General features: G+C 37.9%; 1 protein-coding gene across 4 annotated transcripts; it reads right to left on the minus strand.

The window, feature by feature from the left end:
• LOC309830389 (uncharacterized protein) lies at positions 1-25,787 on the minus strand. Of its 4 annotated transcripts, none has more exons than XM_082666914.1 (12): positions 24,454-25,787; positions 19,760-19,831; positions 18,535-18,650; positions 9,675-9,805; positions 9,169-9,285; positions 6,991-7,089; positions 5,853-5,972; positions 4,667-4,738; positions 4,373-4,524; positions 2,733-2,839; positions 229-385; positions 1-133 (listed from the first exon to the last, which is right to left on the minus strand). In XM_082666914.1, the coding sequence occupies exons 4-11, from the start codon at positions 9,706-9,708 to the stop codon at positions 244-246; spliced, it is 843 nt and encodes a 280-aa protein (XP_082523040.1). In that variant the 5' UTR covers positions 9,709-9,805; positions 18,535-18,650; positions 19,760-19,831; positions 24,454-25,787; the 3' UTR covers positions 1-133; positions 229-243. The 4 variants fall into 4 exon arrangements, with proteins under 4 accessions (XP_082523040.1, XP_082523039.1, XP_082523038.1 ...); XM_082666913.1 differs by lacking the exon at positions 24,454-25,787 and adding an exon at positions 22,003-22,064; XM_082666912.1 differs by lacking the exon at positions 24,454-25,787 and having other exon boundaries at positions 19,760-19,897.
• Between the last annotated feature and the right edge of the window lie 1,420 nt (positions 25,788-27,207).

Consider the following 27,207-nt stretch of genomic DNA (forward strand, 5'->3'; position numbering starts at 1 on the left):
GTTTTTTAATTCATTTATATAACTCTCAGAAAATCAAACAGGTTCTGAGTTTCTAAGTTTTCTGTGCTTCTCTGTTTTTTCTCCTTTAACTCTAGACTCTGGCTTCTTCTATCATGAAGTCATTTATCAGTTTCTGTCACAAAAAAAAAGAGTTATGAATAACATGAAGCGCCAATAGAAGAAAGGCAGGCAGGTCTTGAATATGGAATGTTACTGAGATGTGCAAACCTCATCAGTTTTTTTTTAACTTTCTTCTGAGTGTTTAGCACAGACAGGCTTCTCACACACACATGAAGAGGACATAGTGCAGGTATCCATGCCAACAGTGTTCACATCTGCATACACACAATTCCCCTGGAAATCCGTACTTGGCTTTGGTAGACTCCTGAGAAATTTAGAAAACACAAGTCACTGGCCACTCACTGTGTTCAAATTAAGTAGCATTACTTAAGAACGTGTTATGTGAAACCGATTATACCTGGCGCTGTAGGGAACTCAAGGGAGTAAAGGCACTCTCCCTCTTTGCAAAGAACTCATACATGTATATATACAAAAAGAGATAGACATTAAGTCATAAATAAGCTTCACAAAATGTGATAGTTATTTATGAGTATTTATAAGTGGGAAAAGGTACACCTGTATAGAGAAGAAGAGAATGGTCCAGCTGGAAAATTATGGCAATAGCAGGAAAGACAGGACATATGATCTGGGGTACATAATTAAGTTTACGTACAGATTAGCATGATAGAAACCACATGCATGTACAGCTACCATTGGAGGAGGGATATTTACTTATAAATACATTAGATATAAAAGCTAGCCAAAATTAGTAATGAAATTTAGAATATATATGTATATGTATATATGTGTGTGTGAGCGAGTGTGTGTGTGTGTTTATCCTTAAATAACCTGGATTTGAACTACGCAGTTCTACCTATATGCGGATTTTTTCAACGGTAAATACTACAGTACTACAGGTTGGTTTAACTGTGGTTGGTTTAACATGTAGTTTTGGAACTGCCTATGGAAGGGTAGACTATAAGTTCTAAGCAGATTTTCCACTACATGGAGGGGTTAGTGCCCCTAACACCCTTGCATTATTCATGGGTTAACTGTATATGTAATATTTCAGGACACTTGCCTCTGCTCTGATAATGTTCATTTTACTTTAATTCACATTTTACTTTAATTTACCACTGATATAAATGCCAGAGAGTAGATGTTATCAAATATGCTGATTGAATTTAGTCCTTTACTAAAGGTCTAGATTATAAAGAGCATTTTAGATCCATGTTAACAAGACTATTTTTCATCAACTCTAGAGCAAAGCTGGTTGTTCAGTACTATCTTAAAAAAAAAAAAGGGCAAAGCTTATTTCGTGATTTATTAAATGCATAGTACATTTCTTTTAAAAATGCCAAAGGAACTAGAAAAAAAATTCTGAACTGTGTTGGGCATATTAAATCGCCAAAATATTTCATATGTTATTTCATTCATTCATTCAACATACCTACTGAATGTTCTATGTTCCAAACATTGTACAAGGTTTGAAGCAGAGGAAAACTTTCAATTTACAAAATTCCAGTAATTAAAATGATCAACAATAAAGTTAGAATAGACTAACAATTTGATGCAATAGTGCAGGCAAGGCTGGGAAAATATTCAAGAATATTTACACATAAAATATTTACACAAACTATGAAATACTTAAGGGACATGTAAAAAGGCTAAAATTATTTAAATATTAAATTTTAGCATATGATAAATGACATTAAAATCAGTGATGAAAGTAAAATGAATCATTTAAACAATACTGACAATTGATTACTTAATTGAAATACATAGAGAGACATATAATTATATCTACATTTGAACATACATGTTTCAGCTTTCTACCTTATGTCTTAAAATAAATTTCAAATGAACAAAGACAATCTCATTATACTTCAATGTTAACCATTTGTTCATATAATAAAAGCAAATAAACTTAAAAGGACAAATTATTAAAGGAAAACACTGGTAAGATATGTGTGCAAGAGAAGTCACAAACTTAATATATAAGGAATCATACCAAGAAATAAAAGGTAAATATTATAAAATGGTCAAAAGTATTATTATAAGTTATAAGAAAAACAGCCTCACTAACCATAAGAATAATATAACCTAAAGGAACAAAATAAAAATAATCAGCTATCAAAATTATCAAACTTTAAAATATTATCTAAGATTGGCACACAGTGATGAAACAGCTTGAAAACATTTTTTCTGCCATAGCTGTCTAATGCAGTGTTTCTGAATAGCAATAGAAAAATATGTACTTAAAACCAAAAAAAAATCCCAAATTATTTGGCTGAGGAAAGACAATTTTATCTATACTTCTTCCCAATAAAAATACCAGAGAGGTCCCCATATTCATACTAATGATATTCTTCCCCACATTATATTTCTTATCTGAAATTGTAATCATTCAGCTCATCTAATAATAAGGGTATATTTACACTAATTATGAAATATCTAAGTGACTTTATGATTTACAAAATTGCTGACAGTATAGTATGAAATAAAAACAAGAAATAAAGAGGTCTAAATTCAATCCCTCTTTGAGAAGAGAAATGATCTTCTCTATTTCCTCAAGCTCTTTAGGCCAAAGGATCTTCTCTATTTCCTCAAGCTCCTTAGGCCAAAGACATTGAAAAAGGAGTAAGGAATTGGATTTTATACCAGAAACTTACAGGCCAGGAGAAGGAAGGGAGCCATCCTCCCACTTCCATTGATTGTCCTCTTCATTATAAGACAGGCCAAGCCAAGTGTGATTTGCTGCAAGTAACTTCATGATGTACTACATGGAACCAAAATACACAAAGGTGTTAATACTAAGAGTGCGTTAGAGATAAAAATATAGAACTTGTGTCTAAAGAATCATAAAAATAAAAATAATGCAGTCTATATATGCCCACTGATAAATAAAACATTAAAAAATATTTCAGTTCTTCAGTGTCTGTGCATTTCTTAAACCAGGAATTAAACATCAAGAAGAAAAAAAAAAAAAGACAGAGCTAATAGAAAATTTTATTTTATTTTTTTAGCTTAGTTCCAGTAATGATAAAGGTTTTTATTTCCCCAGTGTATTTTAAAAATATTTAAATTGTAAAAAGAAAGGGCACAGCATTAACTGTATTGTAATTTCATCCGATTTTTTACACTTACATATATTTTTTAAGTCTATCACACAAATGCATGCACTTGGTTTTAGAAGTCAAATGATGCTAAATATTGATATATACAAAATAGTAGTCATTTCCTCCCTCAATGAATGCCATTCTCCAGAGGCAATTAACTGTTCCTAACTCTTTATTAGTTCTATGACTTCCTATTTTATGAAGGCAGAATTTTTAGTCTCATGCCCTATCTTCTCACCTCCTGTATCCTTTTGATATAGTTATTTCACAGTTTTTACTAGGTAAAATTTACCATACTTTTACTAGGTAAATATTATTTTTTTCTGAACCGAATAGTAAGCGATGATTATAATAGAAAATTTTATATTTAAGAAGACACCACACCAAGATATGAATTACTTTCTTATTTTATCATTTATTTAATGTTGTGCCTATTCTTAGAGCTTGAGATATATCATTGAACAAAAATGAGAAAGATCCCTGCTTCTGGGGGATGTGGGCCAGATAGAAGTAAAAAACATAGGTGTAAATGATATGATACATAAGAAGGTGACAAGTGCTATAAAAAGTTAAAGCAGGGTAAGAATGCCTAAAAGCACAGAGGAGGGTCTGGCGGTGGGGTGGGCACTGGTACACAGGTTGCAATTTTTTTTTTTTTTTTTTTTTTTTTTAGTACACGGGCCTCTCACTGTTGTGGCCTCTCCCGTTGCGGAGCACAGGCTCCAGACGCGCAGGCTCAGCGGCCATGGCTCACGGGTCTAGCCGCTTCGCGGCATGTGGGATCTTCCCGGACCGGGGCACGAACCTGTGTCCCCTGCAACGGCAGGCGGACTCTCAACCACTGCGCCACCAGGGAAGCCCGACACAGGTTGCAATTTTAAGTAAGGTTGCCGGGGCAGGTCTCATTAAGAAGGTGACAACTGAATAAATAGTTGAAGGACATGAAGTAGTTCGCCGTGGTTGCATCTGAGAGAAGAGTTCTGCATGCAAACACAGTGTTTCTGCAGTGAATGCATGCATGGTGTGTTAGGAAAGAAAGGTGTGTTGATGTGGAGCACGCCAGGGAAAGATGAGTGGAAAACAAAGCAGGAGAGTGCCCCTTACCCTGGTTTCAGAGCTGCAGGTGAGCCCTTCCTTCTCCTGGTGGCTACTATACACTTATCCCAGAAGTAAAGAATGAACTACAATCTCACCATCAATCTACTCCTTTCTGTCTTTAAAAATGTAGCATTCAAAGAAATGCAAAGATCCGAACACTCTAACCAAGAAACAATTTGCACAGTTTGGTGGTAGCAGTGGTCTCTGTATTGTACCCAGTGACTCAGAGAAGGTCCACACCTGTCTCCTAGGAAAGAAAATATTTACAACTCAGAGCCCACAGAACCTCACAAACAAGGCCTCATGTCTTCACACGTTCTCCCACTTCAAAGAATGAGGCTGTTATTAAAAATTACTATGTACTCAGAATTTTCTCACTTCCAAATTACCTTGTTCCACATTTAGTTCTTGTAGAGCCTCAGTGATATACTCATTCTGTTTTTGGAGCTGCTGTAAGATTTCTATATAAGACAACAAGACTTAACATTAGATAGGAATACACACGTCATCTGATTTTTTACTGTGCAAGAGTCATAATAATAATAATGATCAAGTGGCAAAACGTACAAATAATTTTACTCCAATTCCCTTCCCTACTTAATTAGCTTCATCTCTGGCTGAAGTAATCAGCTGCTTAGAAACCATCCTTTTAAAATGCACAACTTAGTTATTATAGTCAGCAATACTGTATTATAAGCACAAAGTTGCTAAGAGATTAAAACTTAATTGTCAACACAAAAAGGAAATGATAGTTATGTAACATGATAAAGGTGTTAGCTAACACTATTGTAGTAATCATACTGCAATATATAAATGTATCAAACACACATGTTGTACCCCTCCAAATTACACAAGGTTATACATCAATCATATCTCAGTAAAAAAAAAAACAAAACAGTTTTTTAACATGACGAATCACTAATGGACTTTCAGATGGTTCATTTAATTTTTCACTATAGGTTCAATACCTCAAGGGAAAAAAAAACCCTACCATTTTAATGCAAGACTTTTGTAAAATATTTATTTATCACAACATAGACTATTTTTATATTATAATTTAATTAGCATAAAAGCAGCTTTATGATTACTCTATTATTGTAAGTGCCTCTCCTTAGGAGGCACTCAGAAACTATGAAAACACCACTGCTTTTCAGATATTTGAGTTCTTCCATTTTCATGCTCCCTCAACATCTTGCACATCTACTGCACACCTTGAAACTTTGGTTTATTTTTGGTCTATATATTTTCTCTAAGCCTCCCAAGGGCAGGGTTCATATTGTATTTATCCTTGATCACCAGCCACGTGGCTGGCATCTGGTGTGCACTGAATAAATGTGAATGATTAACTGAATGAACGAATTAATTAATTAATACAAGAGGCTATATTTGGTAAATGTGAGACACTCAGTTTCAGAATATCCATGAAGAACTAAGAGGCAAGAAGCCATCAAAACCACCATGCCGCTCTATTAGCTCCCATTGCATTATGCAACCAACCATTTTATGGCTGCAACAAGAAAAACAATCTAGCATTCTAAACTATCTAAAGATGGTTTGTTCTAGATTTAACATTACCTTTATTTTGCTCAAGAGCTTTTAGGACCTGAAGAAAGTTTTCCTCTTTGTTTTGCAAAGACTCAGTCTGTTGGATAAGGCTCTTCATCTTGCTCTCTGATTCCTGAACACTTTGAAAGTCTGGAACAAGCATTCCAGATGAGTATAAAACACATGCTCAGTTATGAAACAGTAGGGTATTAGATTGTGAAGCTTAACTTCTATAGTAGATCTTTAATAAAGTTCCCCATAAATGTTTTCAAAAACTGCAAAAAGATATTTGGCTAAGTATGTTTTCATTTATCCACTATTATTTCTAACGTCTATGCCTAAATGTAAAATATCATCCTAATTCCTTATAAGATTAAGTGTGTGTTTATATGAACAGGACAGTGGTTCAACTGAATTAAAATAGATGACAACAGCAAGAACCAAGTCTCAAATGAATCTTTTGGTATCATGCCTTGATGTAATATGTAGAATTTCACTTCCTAATCAAATTTTAGAATTCTGAATTTCAAGCTAACTTTATCAATGAGAAACTACTATTTTTTTCCATATTCATAAGTCTTTATTATCTTTAAATAACCTTGGCTGCAAACATTTACAGACCAGAAATATTTACTGAAAATATCTGTAAATTCTTTCTAGCTTTTTTTTTTACATCTTTATTGGAGTATAATTGCTTTACAATGGAGAAACTACTATTTTAAAATAACCAGTTGTGAACAATTTTAATAATAATCCAAACATTCTGTTGGTCTAATTTAGGATGCTGCAGGAATGGGCAGTTTGAACAAACTGAAAAATTCCTTTTTATTTTCAACATAAAGACAGTTACAAATTCATCGAGCTTAATATATAGTAACTTCTAACTTTCAAAATACTGATAATAATCATTACACTCAGTAAATTCTGCAGTAATTTCAACAATATAGCTTCCCTGGAAAAAAAAAAAACGTGGTTACTGAGAACTCACAAGGTTAAATTCATTCATATAGTAAAAAGTTGTGATACTTTTCATGTCATTTTTTCCTGTTCTCCATTCAGTATGGCAATAAAACATTTACCAAAAACTATTCTCTGGGAATGGTTTAATGAAATATGATCATCTGACAAATAGTCTATTATTTCTTTTCTCCCAATAGGTCAGACTTACAGTGATAACCAAAGAATCCACACAACATCAAGAGCAGCAGGCTGAACACTCCCAGGATCACAGGGGTTATTCCACATAGAGAGAAGGAAAAACGAGAGGCTAAGAAACAGAGTGAGGGAAATCAGAGGTAATGTAAACTCCTGCTATTTGAAAGACTAATATCATTATTTTCCTTTTATTATTGTTAAAATGCCCACATTTTCTGAAAAATAATGCCCAATGTGTGAATTACTATGAACTATTAGGCTGAATGACAGGGGGAAAAAACTATTTTGGAGGATGTGCAGAAAAGAATTAAAGTAGCAGACCTGACTTGTTATCCTGAAAGGCCCGCTTACAAGGCTGGCCTTGGCTGGCATCTGGAAAGCTACATTTCAGTAGGGTTTCCACAACCATTAATTGATAGGCACGGCTTACCATGTCTCCACTGTTTGTGCAAACAATATAGCTTGTGCTGAACTGTTGCTTTCCTTCAGGAAGTCTGTAATTTTGTTACATGCCAGCTGGAAGCTGCCTGTGTGATTAACCCCCAGTAAATACCCTGAACATTGATTCTCTAATGAGTTTCCCTGGTTGTCAACATGTGACACATAGTCCCAACTTGTTGCTGGGGAATTCGTGGGACCTGTGTGACTCTACTGGGAGAGCACCCTTGCAAGCCTGAGCTTGGTCTCCCCAACACTTCACTCCATGTGCCTTTTCCATTTGCTGATGATGCTTGTTAGACATTCATTGTCGTAAATCTCAGCTAGGAGTACAACTGTATAGAGTCCTGCGAGTTCTCCTAGTGAGACATTAAACCTGAGTGTGTCTTTGGGGACTTCCAGCACAGGTGAAAATTTTACATACAGGCATTATTAAATATCCTTAAACCAGACACAAAATTTCAGTTCAGATTACATTATCCTCATTAATATGATCAGATGGAGAAATGCTTAACAATTTTAAATCTGTGTTATTATTAAGATAGAACTCTTTATTTGAACTTGATGTAGTAGTATGTTCCTTTCATAAAGAATTACAGTAAATCTTAGTGAATGTTTTAAAGGGATGATATTTGGTTTTAGGTCAAACAACATCTATAATGTATTCAATTTCACAAAAATAATATGCTACATCCCCACATTCTAGAAACTAAACTTTCAGAGATCATTGTTAATAGTCTTTTATTGGTAAGTTTATTTCCCTCCAAAATAAATGTATAAACTCCAGTGTAAAAAAGATATTTCTTTATATTTTGGAAGAATTGTATTTCTGAAACAAGGTTAAAAAATTGCTGTCAAGAGAATGGTTATATTCATGACTAATACCCAAATCATTTCTTTAACTTCCTGAATCATATAACTTGGTGGTTATCAACCAGAGGAAAGTTTGTTCCCCAGGGGACATTAATAAATATCTGGAGAAATTCTTGGCGTCATAACTGACAGGCGGGTGGTACTGACATCTAGTGCATGGATGCCAAGAATGGTGCTAAACATCCTACAATCACTAAACAGTGTCCCACAGCAAAGAGTTACCTAGCCCAAAATGTCATTAGTGCCGAGCTTGGAAAACCCTGTTCTATTAAAACATGTTAAGTTTAATTATGATCAAAAGGAGGCATCATGTAATAGGGTTCTACCTTTCTTTGTCTTTTTTACAAATTTTCTGAGTTTTAAACCTTGAACAAGCTTAAGTCCCTCAGTTTCATGTGAGAAAACAAATCTAAATTTGGACCAATGGCTTCTTTCATCTTTAACTATGCTCTTTAATATATGAAAATTTCAAACCTGTCAGAAAATACACTTTCGTTTTACTTCTATATGTGTTTTTTGTTGTTGTTGTTGTTTGCGGTACGCGGGCCTCTCACTGTTGCGGTCTCTCCTGTTGCGGAGCACAGGCTCCAGACGCGCAGGCTCAGCTGCCATGGCTCACGGGCCCAGCTGCTCCGCGGCACGTGGGATCCTCCCGGACCGGGGCACGAACCCGCATCCCCTGAATCGGCAGGCGGACTCTCAACCACTGCGCCACCAGGGAAGCCCTCTATGTATGTTTTGAAAATGTTTTAATCTTTGTATTTTCTCTAAATTTTAAAATTTCCGAATAGTAACAAGTAGAGAAACATAAAATGGAAGATGTATCTAAAGATAACAAAAAGAGACCGTAAATGAATAAAATCTGGTATATCTACTTTACCATCCACATTGGTGTGCTCAGGAATCGGGCGCCATTCATCCTCAGGTGGAGGAGGAGGAAGGGCAAGAGGCTCTTCCACATCCACAATAGGGATTGTCTCTGTCTGCTCTGTGTTTTCTTTTAGCATAGAAAATATATAATTACTTTATAACCTTGTAAAGCAAGTGAGATTAGAACTTAAGAGATTCATTACCATTTTCAAAGATCACTGGAAATACAAATATAGTAGTAGTAAAATCAAAGATACTCAAAACACATTTCCACTCGACAGCCCATCCAGCTTTCCTAAAAGTATTTAAACTGGTTGATTACACTTTGGATCAAGTCAGGAAATAGATAATTATTTCTTTTAAATATATTTAAAGGCACTCTTTCAGGTATATGTGGGAAATATTAAAAATACAATGCCCCTAGTATAATCATAATCAGCACTTATGACAAACAAAAACAACAAAACTTTTATTTCCATTGAAATGGCACAGGACATTTAGATTTTAAAAAAATACCTGGAGGTTGATCACAGTCTGAAGCAGTTGACATTGTGGAGACTTTTGGATGATTTCTTTATCCCAAAGGTGAAGGAGAGCTTACAAAGTTGTTGGCGGATGAATGAAGAGATATTTCTTCCACTATCCTCCTACAGTTGATGACAAGTCCAGACCTCTCAGGTGGTACAGCTACTTACAGTTGTATGAAACTAACTCAATTTGGTAAAAACCACAGAGGAAATATGAATCTCTACCTGGATATTTTCTAATAGGTTTACAAAAATAAAATCACGTCTACTTAACTAAACTATGTACAACAAGCCTTTAAATACCATCTGGTTTGTACAGGTAATAGTCCATCACTCCAGAAATAAATTAGGAAAAGCCACTGTCATAAATAATATAATTGAGTAGTCTAGAGTGAAAATTTTTATGAGAACTGAGTATGCAGTAAAGGAGACACAGGTATATGGAAACTAAGGTTCTAGACAACCAGAGGAATTTTTAAAAGGAATAATGCTGTAAATAACATATCTGTTCATCAAAGGTGGAGTTAAATGACTGCTTATATAAAAAGGCATTTGAAGAGAGAAATCACATCATAAAACCTATATGTCCAGATAGTGACAGTTTGGCTTAAGGTTTTTTGGTACTACCTCCACCCTGACTTTGTTTCAGAGGAAAAACAAATTCTATTCATATAAATATGGTTGGGTAGCCACTGACAATCTACCTTTTGCTCTTTACTGCTCAAGTGAAAAAAGTTCAATATTTGTAGTGGGAATAAATAGATATTGTACACAAACAAAAATAGACCTAAGACTCTTATCAGGGCTATAACCTCATAGAAACTAATGTATGTGTGAGTCAGGCGAAACCACACAAGATGCCTCAGATACAGGCAGTGGTCATAAGTTTCCCACGGTCCTATGTCCAGTTCAGATCAAAAGGTCTTACAGATAATCCTAAAAATATATCACATTTTATCTTTTAATGTATGAAATACAAGGTTGGTTGACCAAGAAGAATATTATAACATTCCTGTTCATTCAAAGATCTCAGTAGGGGCTTCCCTGGTCGCGCAGTGGTTGAGAGTCCACCTGCCGATGCAGGGGACACGGGTTCGTGCCCCGGTCCAGGAAGATCCCACATGCTGCAGAGTGGCTGGGCCCGTGAGCCATGGCCGCTGAGCCTGTGTGTCCGGAGCCTGTGCTCCACAACGGGAGAGGCCACAACAGTGAGAGGCCCGCATACCACACACAAAAAAAAGATCTCAGTAAACCAAGGGTAGAGATAGAAGAGATTTTATAAAAAATATTCTACAACGATTATCCGCCTATATTGTAATTCATTTTTATTTTGTTTACTTTCTGACTCTAAATTGAAAAATCTGGTGTCACCTTCAAGATGGCGGAGGAGTAAGAGGTGGAGATCAACTTCCTCCCCACAAATACATCAGAAATACATACATGTGGAACAACTCCTACAGAACACCTACTGAATGCTGGCAGAAAACCTCAGACTTCCCAAAAGCCGTGTGGCTGACAGGGTCTTGGTGCTCCGGCCGGGTGTCAGGCCTGAGGTGGGAGAAGCGAGTTCAGGACATTGGTCCACCAGAGACCTCCCAGCTCCACATAGTATCAATCAGCAAGAGCTCTTCCAGAGATCTCCATCTCAACACTAACACCCAACTCCACTCAACAACCAGCAAGCTACAGTGCTGGGCACCCTGTGCCAAACAACTAACAAGACAGGAACACAACGCCACCCATTAGCAGAGAGGAGGCCTAAAATCATAATAAGGTCACAGACACCCCAAAACACACCACCGGACGCAGTCCTGCCCACCAGAAAGACAAGATCCAGCCTCATCCACCAGACCACAGGCACTAGTCCCCTCCACCAGGAAGCCTGCACAACCCACTGAACCAACCTTAGCCACTGGGGGCAGACACCAAAAGCAACGGGAACTACTAACCTGCAGCCTGCAAAAAGGAGACCCCAAACTCAGTAAGTTAAGCAAAATGAGAAGACAGAGAAACACACAGCAGATGAAGGAGCAAGGTAAAAGCCCACCAGACTAAACAAATGAAGAGGAAATAGGCAGTCTACCTGAAAAAGAATTCAGAGTAATGCTAGCAAAGATGATCCAAAATCTTGGAAATAGAATGGAGAAAATACAAGAAACGTTTAACAAGAATCTAGAAGAAATAAAGAGCAAACAAACAATGATGAAAGACACAATAAATGAAATTAAAAATTCTCTAGAAGGAATCAATAGCAGAATAACTGAGGCAGAAGAATGGATAAGTGATCTGGAAGATAAAATAGTGGAAATAACTACTAAAGAGCAGAATACACAAAAAAGAATGAAAAGAATTGAGGACAGTCTCAGAGACCTCTGAGACAACATTAAACGCACCAACATTTGAATTATAGGGGTCCCAGAAGAAGAAGAGAAAAAGAAAGGGACTTAGAAAATATTTGAAAAGATTATATTTGAAAACTTCCCTAATATGGGAAAGGAAATAGTCAATCAAGTCCAGGAAGAGCAGAGAGTCCCGTACAGGATAAATCCAAGGAAAAACACTCAAGACACATATTAATCAAACTATCAAAAATTAAATACCAAGAAAAAAATATTAAAAGTAGCAAGGGAAAAACAACAAACAACATACAAGGGAATACCCATAAGGTTAACAGCTGATCTTTCGGCAGAAACTCTGCAAGCCAGAAGGGAGTGGTAAGACATATTTAAAGTGATGAAAGGGAAACACCTACAAGCAAGAAGGTAATTTGTAAGGTGAAGCATAATCGTACTAAAGACTAAGAGAGCTATTTTGAATATGAAAGATTAAAGAATTAGTGAACTATTTAGAAATAATGGGGCATATATGTTTCATGATGAAAATAATTATTACATTATATCATTGGTTAAAAAAGAAAAATTGCTGTAAAGAGGTATAATATTGTAAAGAAAAATGATAAAGAAGTAGATCAGAGAACTGACTTTTTGTTTAAGTGCAGAAAGTTAGTGATTAGGAAGAAATGGAAATGTTTGATGGACTTCCAAATGTGAGAAGTTAAGGCCTAAGCAAATGTTTTCAAGTTCTAATATTCCAATTACAGTGGTGTTGAGTGTTGAGCTTACCAGATGGTTGTTTCAGATGAAGTCTCTAGCAGTTCGAGAGAGCAAGACAAGAATAAGAAGGGACTATAACAAAGCCAGAAAGAACATATAGCCAGAACATAAATAATATTCCTCTTTCTCAGGCTACATAGGGTTATTTTTTATTACACTCATTCTGTTTGAAAATCTCCGTAACAACTTGTTTTTACATCAAAATAGGTTTTTCTTTTGTCATCATTTCTCCATACTAGAACTCAATGTAAAACTCTTGCAAATGTACCAGTCTAAAATGGGTTTTTTTGAAGGAATGAAATCCACAATTGAAATACATTTCTTTATTGTGTTTTTTACCATTATTGAATGGTGAAAACAGATAAAGCTATCAATCCTTTTCCACTGAGTTGAAACATATATATTCCAACTGCACTGTCACCGTTTATCCATTACACCATTGGAAATGCCACTTTAGACCACTAACGGGGAAGCCAATATATTTCTACTCTTTATAATTAGAGTACAGACTGAAGGAGAAGGGAACCAAAAACCTCAAAACCTGAAGTTTATATAGAGAGAGTATATTTAGAGAATATAGAGTATACTTGTATTGGAATGAACTGAAAAAACAGACTGTAAAAAGTATATGTTCTGAAAAAAATGTTTCAAAGAATAAAGCAATTGAATTTAGATATATTTTAAAGGAACCAGGGATTGACTAGCTCTTCATCTAATAAAACTTAACATCTGAAAACTTTATTTTTCAAAATCTCCTTCAGATAACTGGGGAGAATAATGAACTATTAGTATTCATGTATTAATATTTCCACTTAGCTAACACTAGCATAGTTTAGAAGATGGATTTAAATATCCCATTACATACAGTTTCTATTTAGAGCCCAAACTAGTGTCTAATCTATATAGGGATTATATTTAGAATCATAGTATTTGGTGGTGGTCATAGTGGTGATGGTGGCCTTTTTGGTGCTTTTTTCTTTTTTAAGTTCAGTGTTGAATTCTGTGCAAAATGGGCATGGCCCTTTAAATTATATTGCCCATTCATCTCCCTTGCTTAAAAACTGCCTTTCTCCGTAGACGATGCAAATTGTGAAGCCTGAAGTACAAATATGAACTGCTTTCTCACATGTTCATGAAGAGCTGGCAAATACTGAAGCTTCTTTGATAACAAGAGCCAATAACATATAGAGCCCAGAAGAGTCGTCTTGAGCTACAGCTCACACAACTGTGCCATTCGCCCACTGGGGTTCACCTCTTCCATTGGGACCAGATTCCAGCAGAAACTACCACACTGACACAGGTATCACCAACTATATCTATAGCTGTCGCTCTCAGCTTATCTCATCGTTACTAGTGCGTATACGGAGCACAAAGAATAGAGATTTTAAAAAGTAATCCAGTAAATTTAATCTTGTAGAAAAAGAACTAACCCATTCAGGTTTAAAACTCACTTTACAAGGTAAATTACCTCAGATTTTTTCATGGTTTACCATTGAATATAACTGATAGCACTGTTAGAAAATATTTCAGGATATCTCTCAGATTAACTGAGTTAATAAAGCAAATGGTCACATCGATGAAGCCAGGATATGAATAATAAAATAATTATTTTATCAGTAATTAATTGTTCTTGTCTGTATAATAGTGTGTTTCTCTATTTCACATCCAAATCTAGAATTTTCTTATTTATGTGATATAGCTTCCATATTCATGAGATATTACAAACTTGGTAAAGACTTTTTAAAGGCATTATAAACCTATTTCTGCACAATCATGTTTTCTTATGAGAAGTTATCTTGTGGGAAACTATTAAATGTTATAAGTGAATATTATGAACACACGAAGGCCTATATATTTTCATCAGTATAAAAGACAACAACAGGGCATAATTCTCTGAGGAAATAAAATATATAAAAAGTGTTTTATTTGATGATACGCTGGCAAACTAGTGAACATAAGAATTTTAAAACTTTTTGTGTTATCAGAATTCTATTCTATATAAATTGCTTTGATTATAAAAATGATATTTGAAATACTTGAAATAAATTAACTTTTCAAAAAATTTGCAAGTAAAGTTAATATTTCAAGGAGAATTGGTTGCTTTTAGCCTATGCCTTCAAATATTATGGGCACAATGCTACACACCCCACAAGAGTACAACTAAACTAATTTGCATCCCAATTGTAGGTCTTTCATTTTTAACAACTTGTTGGAACAGATTCTTCAGGAGATCACGGAAAGTAAACTATCTTTAATCATAAAAAAACAGTGAAGATAAATAGAAAAAAAATCAGGAGAACTCCTGAAAGAGAAATTTTAGAATAACCTACTATGTAACACTAGTTATCTTTACAATACAAAATGACTCATAAAAATTATCTTTTTATTTTTCTGGATAGGGACAGTTTTTTTTTTTTTTTTTTTGGGACAGTTTTTAAGTGTAGTATAAACATTTCATAGATCATAGCACTGTTACCCTTTTAAAGTTAAATACCACATTTGGAGAACTCCAGGTAACAGGTGAAATGACATCTAAAGAGATGCTGGTAACTGATAATTTTAGGAATGGGAAAGAAAATAATCTGAGGCAAAAATCTTTCTTGGAAGAAAATTGCAGAAGTAAAATCATGCATCAGTATTTAAATGGTATGAAATAGTGATTTCAATAATACACAGAGAACTCAGAAAGACAGAACCTGAAAACTTAGTTTCAAAAAAACCTGTTGATGTCTGCATCTTAGAATTTTATCTCAAAAATGTTTAGAGATGAATGAAAAACACCCAGGATATGCAGAGTTGAAACACATCCCTTCCAAGAAGCAGATGCAGAAAGTGAGTATTTTTTTCTCCCAGTCCCTACTGAACTCTGATATTATTTTCTTTTCCTTGTTAAATAATTTTTCTAAAGAATGTCATTATAATTTAGCATATGGCATATTATGTCTAACTCTTTTTCAAGATTTTGTTACTTAAAAGATTTACCTGATGGACTTCACATGGTAAGAAGAAAACAAGTATATAGATCTCCTCGATTTGGAAAAAATCCTATTCTGTCAACTCCCTTCACACATACTGATAACTTACATGCTTTCCAAGAAACAGTGTGACTATGGTGTGGTAACCACATCTCTCTTTTAATCTCCAGAGACAAAAGAGCAGCTAATTTACGCAGAAGCAAAAATATGCGCTACAAAGTCCAATCGGACAAAGATAACAAGAACTGAATCACCTGAAGAAAAAGGTAAAGTTTATGTAGGGGACCTAGCTTACCTGTCCTCCAATTGCTCAGCTTACCACGGCCTCAAATAACTAAGTTAGCCTGCCCAGTTTCATGAGGTTGCTTAAACTATATCTTATAATCTAAACCAAAAAAATGGTATTGAAAGTGAAATGTCCATATTTAGTATATTCCAGATAATTAATGTAGTTTGGGTGCTATATACATAAATTCATAACTGAGCAAATCAAGCAGGAAAATTACTACTTTTCAATTTGGAAACAATTGTGAATCTCCTGATGTCTATATCCACTCATTTTATGAAGTTTCAAGAAACAATATTTGATTAACATTATTTGATACATGTTTGCAATTATAATTTCTTGTACTGTTGAAGAACTGTAGTGAGGCTCCAATGAGAAAACGATGGATATATATGCAAGCATATGATATTTACAGGATAATAAATATCTTCTGATTATGGGTCAATAAAATTGACTATACAGATATGTTTTACTTATTTATTTATTTATTTATGGCTGTGTTGGGTCTTCGTTTCTGTGTGAGAGCTTTCTCTAGTTGTGGTAAGTGGGGGCCACTCTTCATCGCGGTGCGCGGGCCTCTCACTGTCGCGGCCTCTCTTGTTGCGCAGCACAGGCTCCAGACGCGCAGGCTCAGTAGTTGTGGCTCACGGGCCCAGTTGCTCCGCGGCATGTGGGATCTTTCCAGACCAGGGCTCGAACCCATGTCCGCTGCATCGGCAGGCAGATTCTCAACCACTGCGCCACCAGGGAAGCCCCAGATATGTTTTATTTAGAAGTATGTTTGCATCTCAAAAACCAAGTCCTCATATCTAGAATTCACTTTGTATTCATAAATCATGGAGATGAATCAGAGGATTATTTTGGTAAAGATAGAATAAGTGACTTCCCTCAGAGGTATATAGTAGCAGAATAGGGAGTAGAACCCTGGCATCTAACTCTCAGTCCGTTGGTGTTTCAAATTGTCCAGTATCCCTTTCAATTTATGATTTCAAGTTTGAAGACATTCAAGAGTTAGGGTCTTGAATTTACGGAACGTCCCCCTCTAAGCCCTGTAACTCAGTCTTTCCCCTGCTGGTCTCCTCAGCCTCTTTGTTTTCTGTCCGGGCAGGGTCTTCAGTTCCATTTGCCTGCTTTCCCACTCTAGTGATTCTTGGAATCTTCTGTTTCTTTCTCCTTTTAACAACAGGAGTCTTGCGATTCACGGGTAAGTGGAAAAAGATCTGTGACCTGAACCAAATGTCTCCTCCCTTAAGAATTAACATTGCGCGGGCTCTCTCCAGTTGCAGCAAGCAGGAACCATTCCTCCTTGCGGTGCGCGGGCTTCTCACTGCGGTGGCCTCTCTCTTTGCAGAGCACGGGCTCCAGGCGACCAGGCTTCAGGAGTCGTGGCTCACAGGCTCCAGAGCGTAGGCCCAGCAGCTGTGGCGCATACGCCCAGTTGCTCTGCGGAATGTGGGATCCTCCTGGACCAGGGCTCGAACCTGTGTCCCCTGCATTGGCAGGCGGATTCTCAACCACTGCGCCACCCGGGAAGCCCCTGCAATGTTTTCTTGAGATTCTAGTCTGTCCTTTACTTTTAAAATCCTCATGAGGGAATTCCCTGGCGGTCCAGTGGTTAGGACTCCACGTTTCCACTGCTGGGGGCCCAGGTTCCATCCCTGGTCGGGGAACTAAGATCCAGCAAGCCTTTCGGTCTGGCCAAAAAAAAAAAAAAGTCCTCATGAATTTCTCTTGACCAAATTTGAATGAAAACATTCTATTGGGACTTCCCTGGTGGCGCAGTGGTTGAGAGTCCACCTGCCGATGCAGGGGACACGGGTTCATGCCCCGGTCCGGGAAGATTCCACATGCCGCGGAGCAGCTGGGCCCGTGAGCCATGGCCGCTGAGCCTGCGCGTCCAGAGCCTGTGCTCCACAACGGGAGAGGCCACAACAGTGAGAGGCCCACGTACCGCAAAAAAAAAAAAAAAAAAAAAAAAAAAGAATCCGCCTGCCAATGCAGGGAACACGGGTTCGAGCCCTGGTCTGGGAAGATCCCACATGCTGTGGAGCAACTAAGCCCGTGTGCCACAACTACTGAGCCTGCACTCTAGAGCCCACGAGCCACAACTACTGAAGCCCACGTGCCTAGAGCCCGTGCTCTGCAACAAGAGAAGCCACCACAATGAGAAGCCCTCGCACTGCAACGAAGAGTAGCCCCCGCTCACTGCAACTAGAGAAAGCCTGCGCACAGCAACGAAGACCCAACATAGCCAAAAATAAATAAATTTACTAAAAAAAAAATTCTATTACCTTCTCAAATTTAAAAGAATTAATTTCTCCATTCTCACAAAATTAAAAACAAAAAAGATATTAAAGACCATTATGGTTTCATATTACTGAGAACCTAGAATACAGATAGGAACTTTTTATTTCTAATGTCAGAAGTTTGACAATTCATCAGAGATGGGTGAATCTAGTTGCTTCAAACATCTACCTTTTCCGTCAGTCTTGCCAGGCTTTGGGTACTACCAGGCCTTGATCTATTTTGTGACTCCGAAGGTGACCGAAGAAATCTCAGGATGGAATAAGTCCCTTCTTGATCACTCATCTCTAAAGTAAAAAGAGGTGAGGTATGTGTTTTGCATTAAAACTTTGTAACAGAAAGATTTTTATCCAAAGAAAAATTAAAAGGTTAGTCTATAGCAACACACCAGGATTAAGATGTATGTGTGTGTCTGTGGACGTGTGTTTATTAACTCCTTCAAGTGCCTAAAGCATGTAGACTGAGACTGATTTATATAAGAAATGAAAACCTTTCAGTATTTTTGCTAAAGTCATTTGTACTCCTAGTAACTACAGCCATGATTATTAGAAAATAAGGAAAGAATTTTTTTAAATTTACCAATAGATTAGATAGGCTGGGTCCTATTCAGTTCAGCTCAAAATGTTCAACGTATATATATACACATGTTAGACAAAGTGATACCATCCCAAATTACTGAGACACTTTTAAAACTATTAATTCAAAAAACAAAAATTCTACTTTTGGGGATTCTGAAAAAATATAAATATCTTGGCTTAAAACATATATATATATATATATATATATATATGTATACATATATACATATATATGTGTATTCAGGACTACATATCAGTAGTAAAAAGTTCTTACAAGGGGGCCTCCCTGGTGGCGAGGTGGTTGAGAGTCCGCCTGCTGATGCAGGGGACGCGGGTTCATGCCCCGGTCCGGGAAGATCCCACATGCCACGGAGCGGCTGGGCCCGTGAGCCATGGCCATGGAGCCTGCGTGTCCGGAGCCTGTGCTCCGCAACGGGAGAGGCCACAACAGTGAGAGGCCCGCGTATCACAAAAAATAAGAAATAAAAACAATGTATAGTTTTTATCCATATAGATTATACCATAATGTATTTAGGCAATCCCATACTGCTGGACATTTAGGTTGTTTCCATTTTTTTGTGAATATTAAAAAAAATTTGTCCTGTACTTTCAAATATTTCCTTAGGAAAAACATTTTAAACAAGAAATTATGGGGCCAAGGGATATATACATTAAAGAACTTCGATACATATTACCAAATGCCCTCCAGAAAAGTTGTTCCCATTTATACAACACTAGTGTGAAAGTGTTCACATTTGATATTTTTAAGAAATACTGGTGAATTATTCTTCTACTTGAGTTTCATCCACGAATCTTACCTCACGTGAAGACCTATAATCTTCCAGTGAAAAGAAATTCATTTCTATAAGTCTGTTTCTATGAGCCAGACCCTGTGGGGGAAGAGGAGTGAGGTAGGAAACATAAGGTGAAATTGATTATGCAGAGACAAACCCAGCCCTATTTCACCAGGTTCTAACCACATTCCTTGCTTATTCTTTTCTTCCCTTACCAACCTCCAGCCACAACTAACCATCACCCTTTAGAAGGCATTCCCATTCTTCACCTACCACGTCTCTTCCAAACTACTTTGCAAACACAGTCTACGGAATGTTCTGACCACTAGGACCCCCCCACCACTAGGTTATGCTGCCTGTTGTCTGGCTGTCAGCTGACCCACTCCTATCCTCCGATGCAATTCTTAATCTCAGAATCACCATTGAGTCTGCCACTTGTCATCATGGGCAGGCAGTCAGCTGAATTGCCTCCCAGAGACTAATTTAATTCAATCACACAAAGTTTCATGAGTGGAGTCTGGACACTTCAGGAACACTGACTGCTGTGCATTTTCTTCTCTCTTTACCGTCATCCTGGATTGACTTTGTCAATCTCAAAACAGAAAGATCCCGAGCCCTCAATCCCAATGCCAGAAAGGAACGAACGAAGTCTGCTGAGAGAACGTAGGGAGTAGGGGTGGGAGAAATAGTAATGGTTGTCAAAAGGTGGCAGAGAGAGATGCCATCATTTGCTGGAGGACTGCTGTGTGTATAACCATATTGAAACCTCCCAGCGCTGACAGCTACTTACTATCATCCCCCTCTTACAAATGAAGAAACTGATGTTAAGAAGGTAATTGACTTACCAAAGACCACATTATTGCTAATTCTTGACCCATGTTTAAAATCAGGCCAGATTGAATACATAGAGCACAGATGGGCGTTGGATTCAGAAGAGCCTGGATTTTCAACTAATCTCTTGCCACCAAGCATGAATTCTGGAACCGGGCAGATCTGGCTTGAAATACCAGCCCTCACTTCTACGTGTGACCTGAGGCAAGTCACTTCACTTTTTTAAACCTCAGATTCGACGAAAGTAAAATAGTGCTTTTGCTTCCCAAGATTGTAGGGTATATAAAGCGCTAACCAGACCTAATGCTAACGTTCATTAAACGTTAAATACTATTATTTGAAGTCCAAGATTCAAATCCTTTCTAGCTGTAAAAATTTGAACTCGTCACTCCAAATCTTCAAGCCTGTTTCTTCACACGTTCAATAAGAATGTCACTCACTTTACGTATCTGGAAGAATTCAATTAGATTAGCACTACAGCTAGGATTTCTTAGACTTCAAAAATAAGTAAATATTCATTTTTTTCTCTTTCTTCGAGGGGTCTATAAATAGTGAAAGAGCCAGGACTGCAATACAGAAATGCTGACACACTGAGCCAGGAGTGCAGATGCTTAGAAGGAAGCGGGGCTGGGCGGGGGGATCGGGGGGTGAAGGCGGTGCATATTAACACAATGTAGGAGCTGGGAGACATGGCAGCATCCCACTGCCTCTATAGAAAAAGGCATTCCACGACCTCAGATCTGGTTATTTTATGTCTTACCACCCCATGGAGATATTGGTCATGTTGAGCTTTTTTTCTCTTTTGTTTTACATGCCCATAGCTGGTAAGAGGGTGGATAGCTCTCATGATGGAGGCTGAGACGAGGGCAGAACATATTTTCACACTTACATAGTCGTCTGTTTCCTCTGTATAAACTCCATACCATGAGAACATCGGTCCCATTCGTTATTCTAACTGTAGCACATAGAAGAGATATGAGGCCTACATGTGCCCTTGATGAACAAGGTGGTTAAAGGTAAGAACTGACTACAAAATCTAGATTTTTCATAGTTTCGTAGAGAGACATCATGAGATTAATAATGGGAAAGCCAAACTGTGTAGCTGCTCCCTCTAAGCTCCAGTTTCTTTTTATTACGAAGCTCTGATTTCTGGGAAAGGCAAATCCCTTCTTAAATAAGAACTCAAACCAGCATCAGAAGATAACAGCAGTAACTTGAGACAGGACTAACTGAAACTCCTATAGCATTGCCATTTGGTCAAAGCAGCACAGAATGGAAGCACTAAACTTCATCTATCACACCCACTCCTTAAGAAAACAGAAAGATGAATAGTCTGAAGATGTTCTGAATGTTCCTGTACATTGTCTTCCGAATTCACTTTTGTGCAAAACACAGGTAACGCATACACAACATGAATACATAAAGCATTCACTTACTTCCTAGCTGCTTAAAGGCGTTCTTCATTTAGGAAACCACACCTTTTACCCGTCCCTTCCTGCTGATATTAACTTCGTCAGCTAGAGGCTTAGCACACAGCTCCTAGTCACACCTTCAAACCTCAATGGTTTATCATTTCACAGCAGCAGGCTGTTCTTCCTGTCCCAGCCTGAAGTGAAGGCTTCAAGAACTACCACCAGATCCCAGGGGAAGATGGTCTTTATCTCTCTTATCGGGAGGAGTAACCTCACCTGGCCAGGTTCCCCCCTCCATGGCTATTTGTCCTAATGCCTAACCTTTATGCCACTGAGCCATATGAAATTTCCTGGCTCTTACAGTAAAAACTCAAAAGAACACGTTGTTTGAGGTTTCCTGTTTCCCTAATTAGCTACTTTGTCCTTCTTTTTTTTTTTAAAGAAGATTTTGGGGGTAGTTTATTAATTAATTTATTTTTTTGCTATGTTGGGTCTTCGTTTCTGAGAGAGGGGTTTCTCTAGTTGTGGCAAGCAGGGGCCACTCTTCATCGCGGTGCGTGGGCCTCTCACTATCGTGGCCTCTCTTGTTGCAGAGCACAGGCTCCAGACGCACAAGCTCAGTAGTTTTGGTTCACGGGCCTAGTTGCTCCGCGGCATGTGGGATCCTCCCAGACCAGGGCTCGAACCCGTGTCCCCTGCATTAGCAGGCAGATTCTCAACCACTGCGCCACCAGGGAAGCCCTGTCCTCCTTCTCTTGACGATAAAATCTATTCTAATGGTCTAGAGAACTTCTCTATTGTCCCAGCTGGTCTCCAGCAGCCAATCAAACAGGAAGCATCCTTCCTCCAACTTCTAACTAAATGAGAACACCTGAGGAAATAAGAAAGCATGAAAAAATAATGGCAAAAAAAAACAAATAAAAGGATTTTGGATAACTATTCAGACTCTGTGCCACTAAGGGATAAAGCCTATTCACAGGTCGAAAGGGAAAATAGTTCTGTGAAGTAGTGCCATAATGAAGAATTTCAGTTCTTCAGTGTTCTTGCCACTGTATCACACGGTTTGGACTCTAAGCTCATCCTCAAATCATTCATTTACCTTTGTTATTTTTATTAATTTTTTTGGATTTTCAATCTAGCTCATTGCCATATAATGCTAGGAAACCAATTATTAAAATAATCAAAAAACTTAAGGTCCACACAAAAACCTGAACACACATGTTTATAGCAGCTTTATTTAGGATGGCCAAAACTTGGAAGCAACTAAGATGTCCTTCAGTAGGTGAATGGATAAACAAACTGTGGTACATCTAGACAATGGAATATTATTCAGCCTTAAAAAGAAATGAGCTATCAAGCCATGAAAAGACATGGAGGAACCTTAAATGTGTATTACTGAGTGAAAGAAGGCAGTCTGAAAAGGCTACAGACTGTATGATTCCAACTATATGACTTTATGGAAAAGGCAAAACTATGGAGCCAGTAAATAGATTAGAAGTTGCCAGCTGTTGAGGATAGAGAGAAACGAATAGACAGAGGATTTTAAGGGTAGTGAAAATACACTCTATGATACCATAATAATGGATACATCATTATACATTTTTTCCAAACCTATAGAATGTACACGGCCAAGAGTGAAACCTAATAATGTAGGTTCATCAGTTGTAACGAACGTACCACTCTGGTGGGAGATGTTGATAATGAGGGAAGCTACGCATGTGGGGGGGGGCAGGGAATATACAGGAAATCTCTGTACTTCCCTCTCAATTTTGCTGTGAACCTAAAACTGCTCTAAAAAGTTTTTAAAAAAAAAAATCATATGGATCAGTCGTTGAACTTGCAGCACAACCCATGTTCACAGGTCTCACACATTTCAAATGAAAACAAAGTAGTCTAACAATAGGATATATAAAATAACCTCATGTATATTCATTATTATTATTATTATTATTTTTTGCGGTATGCCGGCCTCTCACTGTTGTGGCCTCTCCCGTTGCGGAGCACAGGCTCCGGACACACAGGCTCAGCAGCCATGGCTCACGGGCCCAGCCGCTCCGCGGCATGTGTGATCCTCCCGGACCGGGGCACGAACCCATGTCCCCTGCATCGGCAGGCGGACTCTCAACCACTGCGCCACCAGGGAAGCCCCTATATTCATATTTTAAATGCCCACATGAATAGATTCAGCCTGATTATCAATGAAATATCTACTTGTACTTTTAACAGTAAGAAGAGGCACAAAACCTGGTTTTTCTTTCATATAAGGCACTTTTTTTTTTTTAAATCTCTGTCTCATATGTTACTACGGCTAAGAGGAAACATTAAAGATTATTTAGCACAACCCTTTACTTCAAAGACCAGAGGTTTAAACATTTGACATTAAGCAGCTCTTTCCACCATGCCCCGCTACCCTTGACCCTTAGAAAAAGTTCCAGATTTAGCGTTGGTTTCATGGCAGAGACACCATTTACCCACCTGGTAGTCCTCCCCAGAAGGTCAAATTCCACCAGAGGCTGGTCAGCTTTCAGCTTTCCATGGGTTATGTCCCTCAAAGGCTTTCTTGACCTCAAGCGAAGTTAAGATGGTGTTACTAGGGCAATACTACAGGTTTCCACTCCCCAGTTTATAATCTTAAATATCTATTTCTCTATCTACAATGATTATCGGGGCACAGTAGGAATAGGCACATGTAGGCACAATAAGAAAAGAGAAACATAATAATGCATAGTTTGTATTACATTCATGTAAAACAGGGGCATGGGGGAAACTGGGTGGGGGGCATATGGGAATTCTTTGTGCTACCTTTTCAATTTTTTGTAAATCTATAATTTAAAAAATAAAGTATATTTTGTAAACAAATATATATAAATAAAATAGAACGGTACAGCCTGGCGGATCACCCCGATTCGCACCCATCCTCTTTGCTGTGCTGTATTGGTTGCGTTGATTGAGGAACTCAGACTATACACAGAACTTAGGATCACAGTTGGGCCACATCCAAAAGACACATCCTTATCCAATGTGTTCGAATATACAACTCTGTGGTATGAGTATGTGCATTTGAAAAATTCATGGTAATGAAAGGTATCCATAGTGACAGAAATGAATCTCTTACACCTCAGACTAAGTTACAAAGACAAATAATCTGAAGGCAGTAAATATAAAAGACAATAAAATGCTGAAAAAATGTTTACAAAGCACCTACTACATAGAAAAGACTGTCTTAGACGCTGGGTAGTGACACTCCATCCCATGAAGGGGCAAATAAAGGGATGAGGCACAAAATCAACACTTGAAAAGTAAATTTAGGGCTTCCCTGGTGATGCAGTGGTTAAGAATCCACCTGCCAATGAAGGGGACATGGGTTCGAGCCCTGGTCTGGGAGATCCCACATGCCGCGGAGCAACTAAGCCCGTGCGCCACAACTACTGAGCCTGCGCTCTACAGCCCATGAGCCACAACTACTGAGCCTGCGTGCCGCAACTACTGAAGCCCAAAAACCACAACTACTGAAGCCCACGTGCCTAGAGCCCGTGCTCCACAAGAAAAGCCACCGCAATGAGAAGCCCTCACACCGCAACAAAGAGTAGCCCCTGCTAACGGCAACTAGAGAAAGTCCGTGCACAGCAACAAAGACCCAACTCAGCCAAAAATAAATAAATTTATTAAAAAAGAAAAAGAAATTTATTTAAAGAGGTCTCTTTATTATGGGGGGAGTGAGAGGTGGAGACATGTATCTGCTGACCTGAGTGCTATAAAAATCCTGTTTCACATAAAACTAGTGCTGTACAAAATTTAATTTTTAATGCTCGTTTTCCACCAGCCACTTACAATCAAGCAAGAGCCAGTTCAAAAATGACAAGAATATCAGAGAAAATATAAAATATTTCTCCTAATGACCTATTCTCCAATCTTGGTTTGAATATGAGAACCTTAGTAGATAGTGAAGATAGACCATAAGTAAATCAGCACTAGGGGTAAGTTAAGAATGAGGACGGAGTTAACATATCAAAAACTTTCTAACCCAAGGACTATTTCTCCCCAGTCTTGCTCAGTCTTGAGTGGATTGCCTTATTCAATAGGAGCCACAGAATGATTATTTTGAGGAGCAACCAAAATCGTGGGCCCACAGTTTTCTCCTTGAGGTTGACATCTAACTTAAGAGAATTATAACATAGTTTTATAGTACACATCCATCAAGGTCTACAGCTTGAACAGAAATGCTTATTTTCATATAAGAGACCTCAAGGGGGTGACAGCAGTCTTGCACAGTGGCAATCTGGAGATCAGGTGACTTTCCATGGCAAACCCGAAGAGGATGGCCACGCATTTTAATGCAATGCAAAGGACCAGAAGCACTCCAAGGTAAACAAGCTTCCAAGCCATGCTCTAGAGCTACACTGTCCAAAGGGTAGCCACAAACCTCATCTGGCTATCTAAATTTAATAAAAATTAAATAGCACTTTAAAAAAGTCTATTGGGGACTTCCCTGGTGGCACGGTGGTTAAGAATCCGCCTGCCAGTGCAGGGGACAGGGGTTCGAGCCCTGGTCCGGGAAGATCTCACATGCCATGAAGCAACTAAGCCCGTGTGCCACAACTCCTGAGCCTGCACTCCAGAGCCCGCGAGCCACAACAAAGAGTAGCCCCCGCTCACCGCAACTAGAGAAAGCTCGCATGCAGCAAAGACCCAAGGCAGCCAAAAATAATAAATAAATAAATTTATAAAAAAATAAAAATAAGTTTATTGACACCAATTATACTAGTTATTCCACCCATAAGTGAGAAATCAACGATATGACTTATAATAGACTTATTACAGTAAATGAAAAATGTTAATTATAGAATCTAGATTGGCATATGGGTGTTCATTTTACAATTCTTTCAGGTTTTCTACGTTTGAAATTTTTCATAATAAAATGGTGGAAAATATTTTTAAACAGGACTATAAATTCAGTTATATTAGCCACATCTCAAGTACTCAGTAGCCACATGTAGTATCCAGTGGCTACCCTATTGGACTGCTCAGATACAGAACATCTCTATTATCGCACAGTTTACTGGCCATAGCTGCTCAGGAGCCCCGGTGAGCCTTCAGACACCAATTCTTCCACCCTAAGGTCCCTGGGCAAAGCGGATGATGACTAACAGGACTGCATACTTTTAGAGTGAAGGTTCAGATGGAAAAGTAACAGAATATCAGGGCATTAGCTACTAACAGGAGAAGTAA

The sequence above is a fragment of the Grampus griseus genome (genome assembly GCF_964374135.1).
Source record: "Grampus griseus genome assembly, chromosome: 11".
Lineage (NCBI taxonomy): Eukaryota > Metazoa > Chordata > Mammalia > Artiodactyla > Delphinidae > Grampus > Grampus griseus.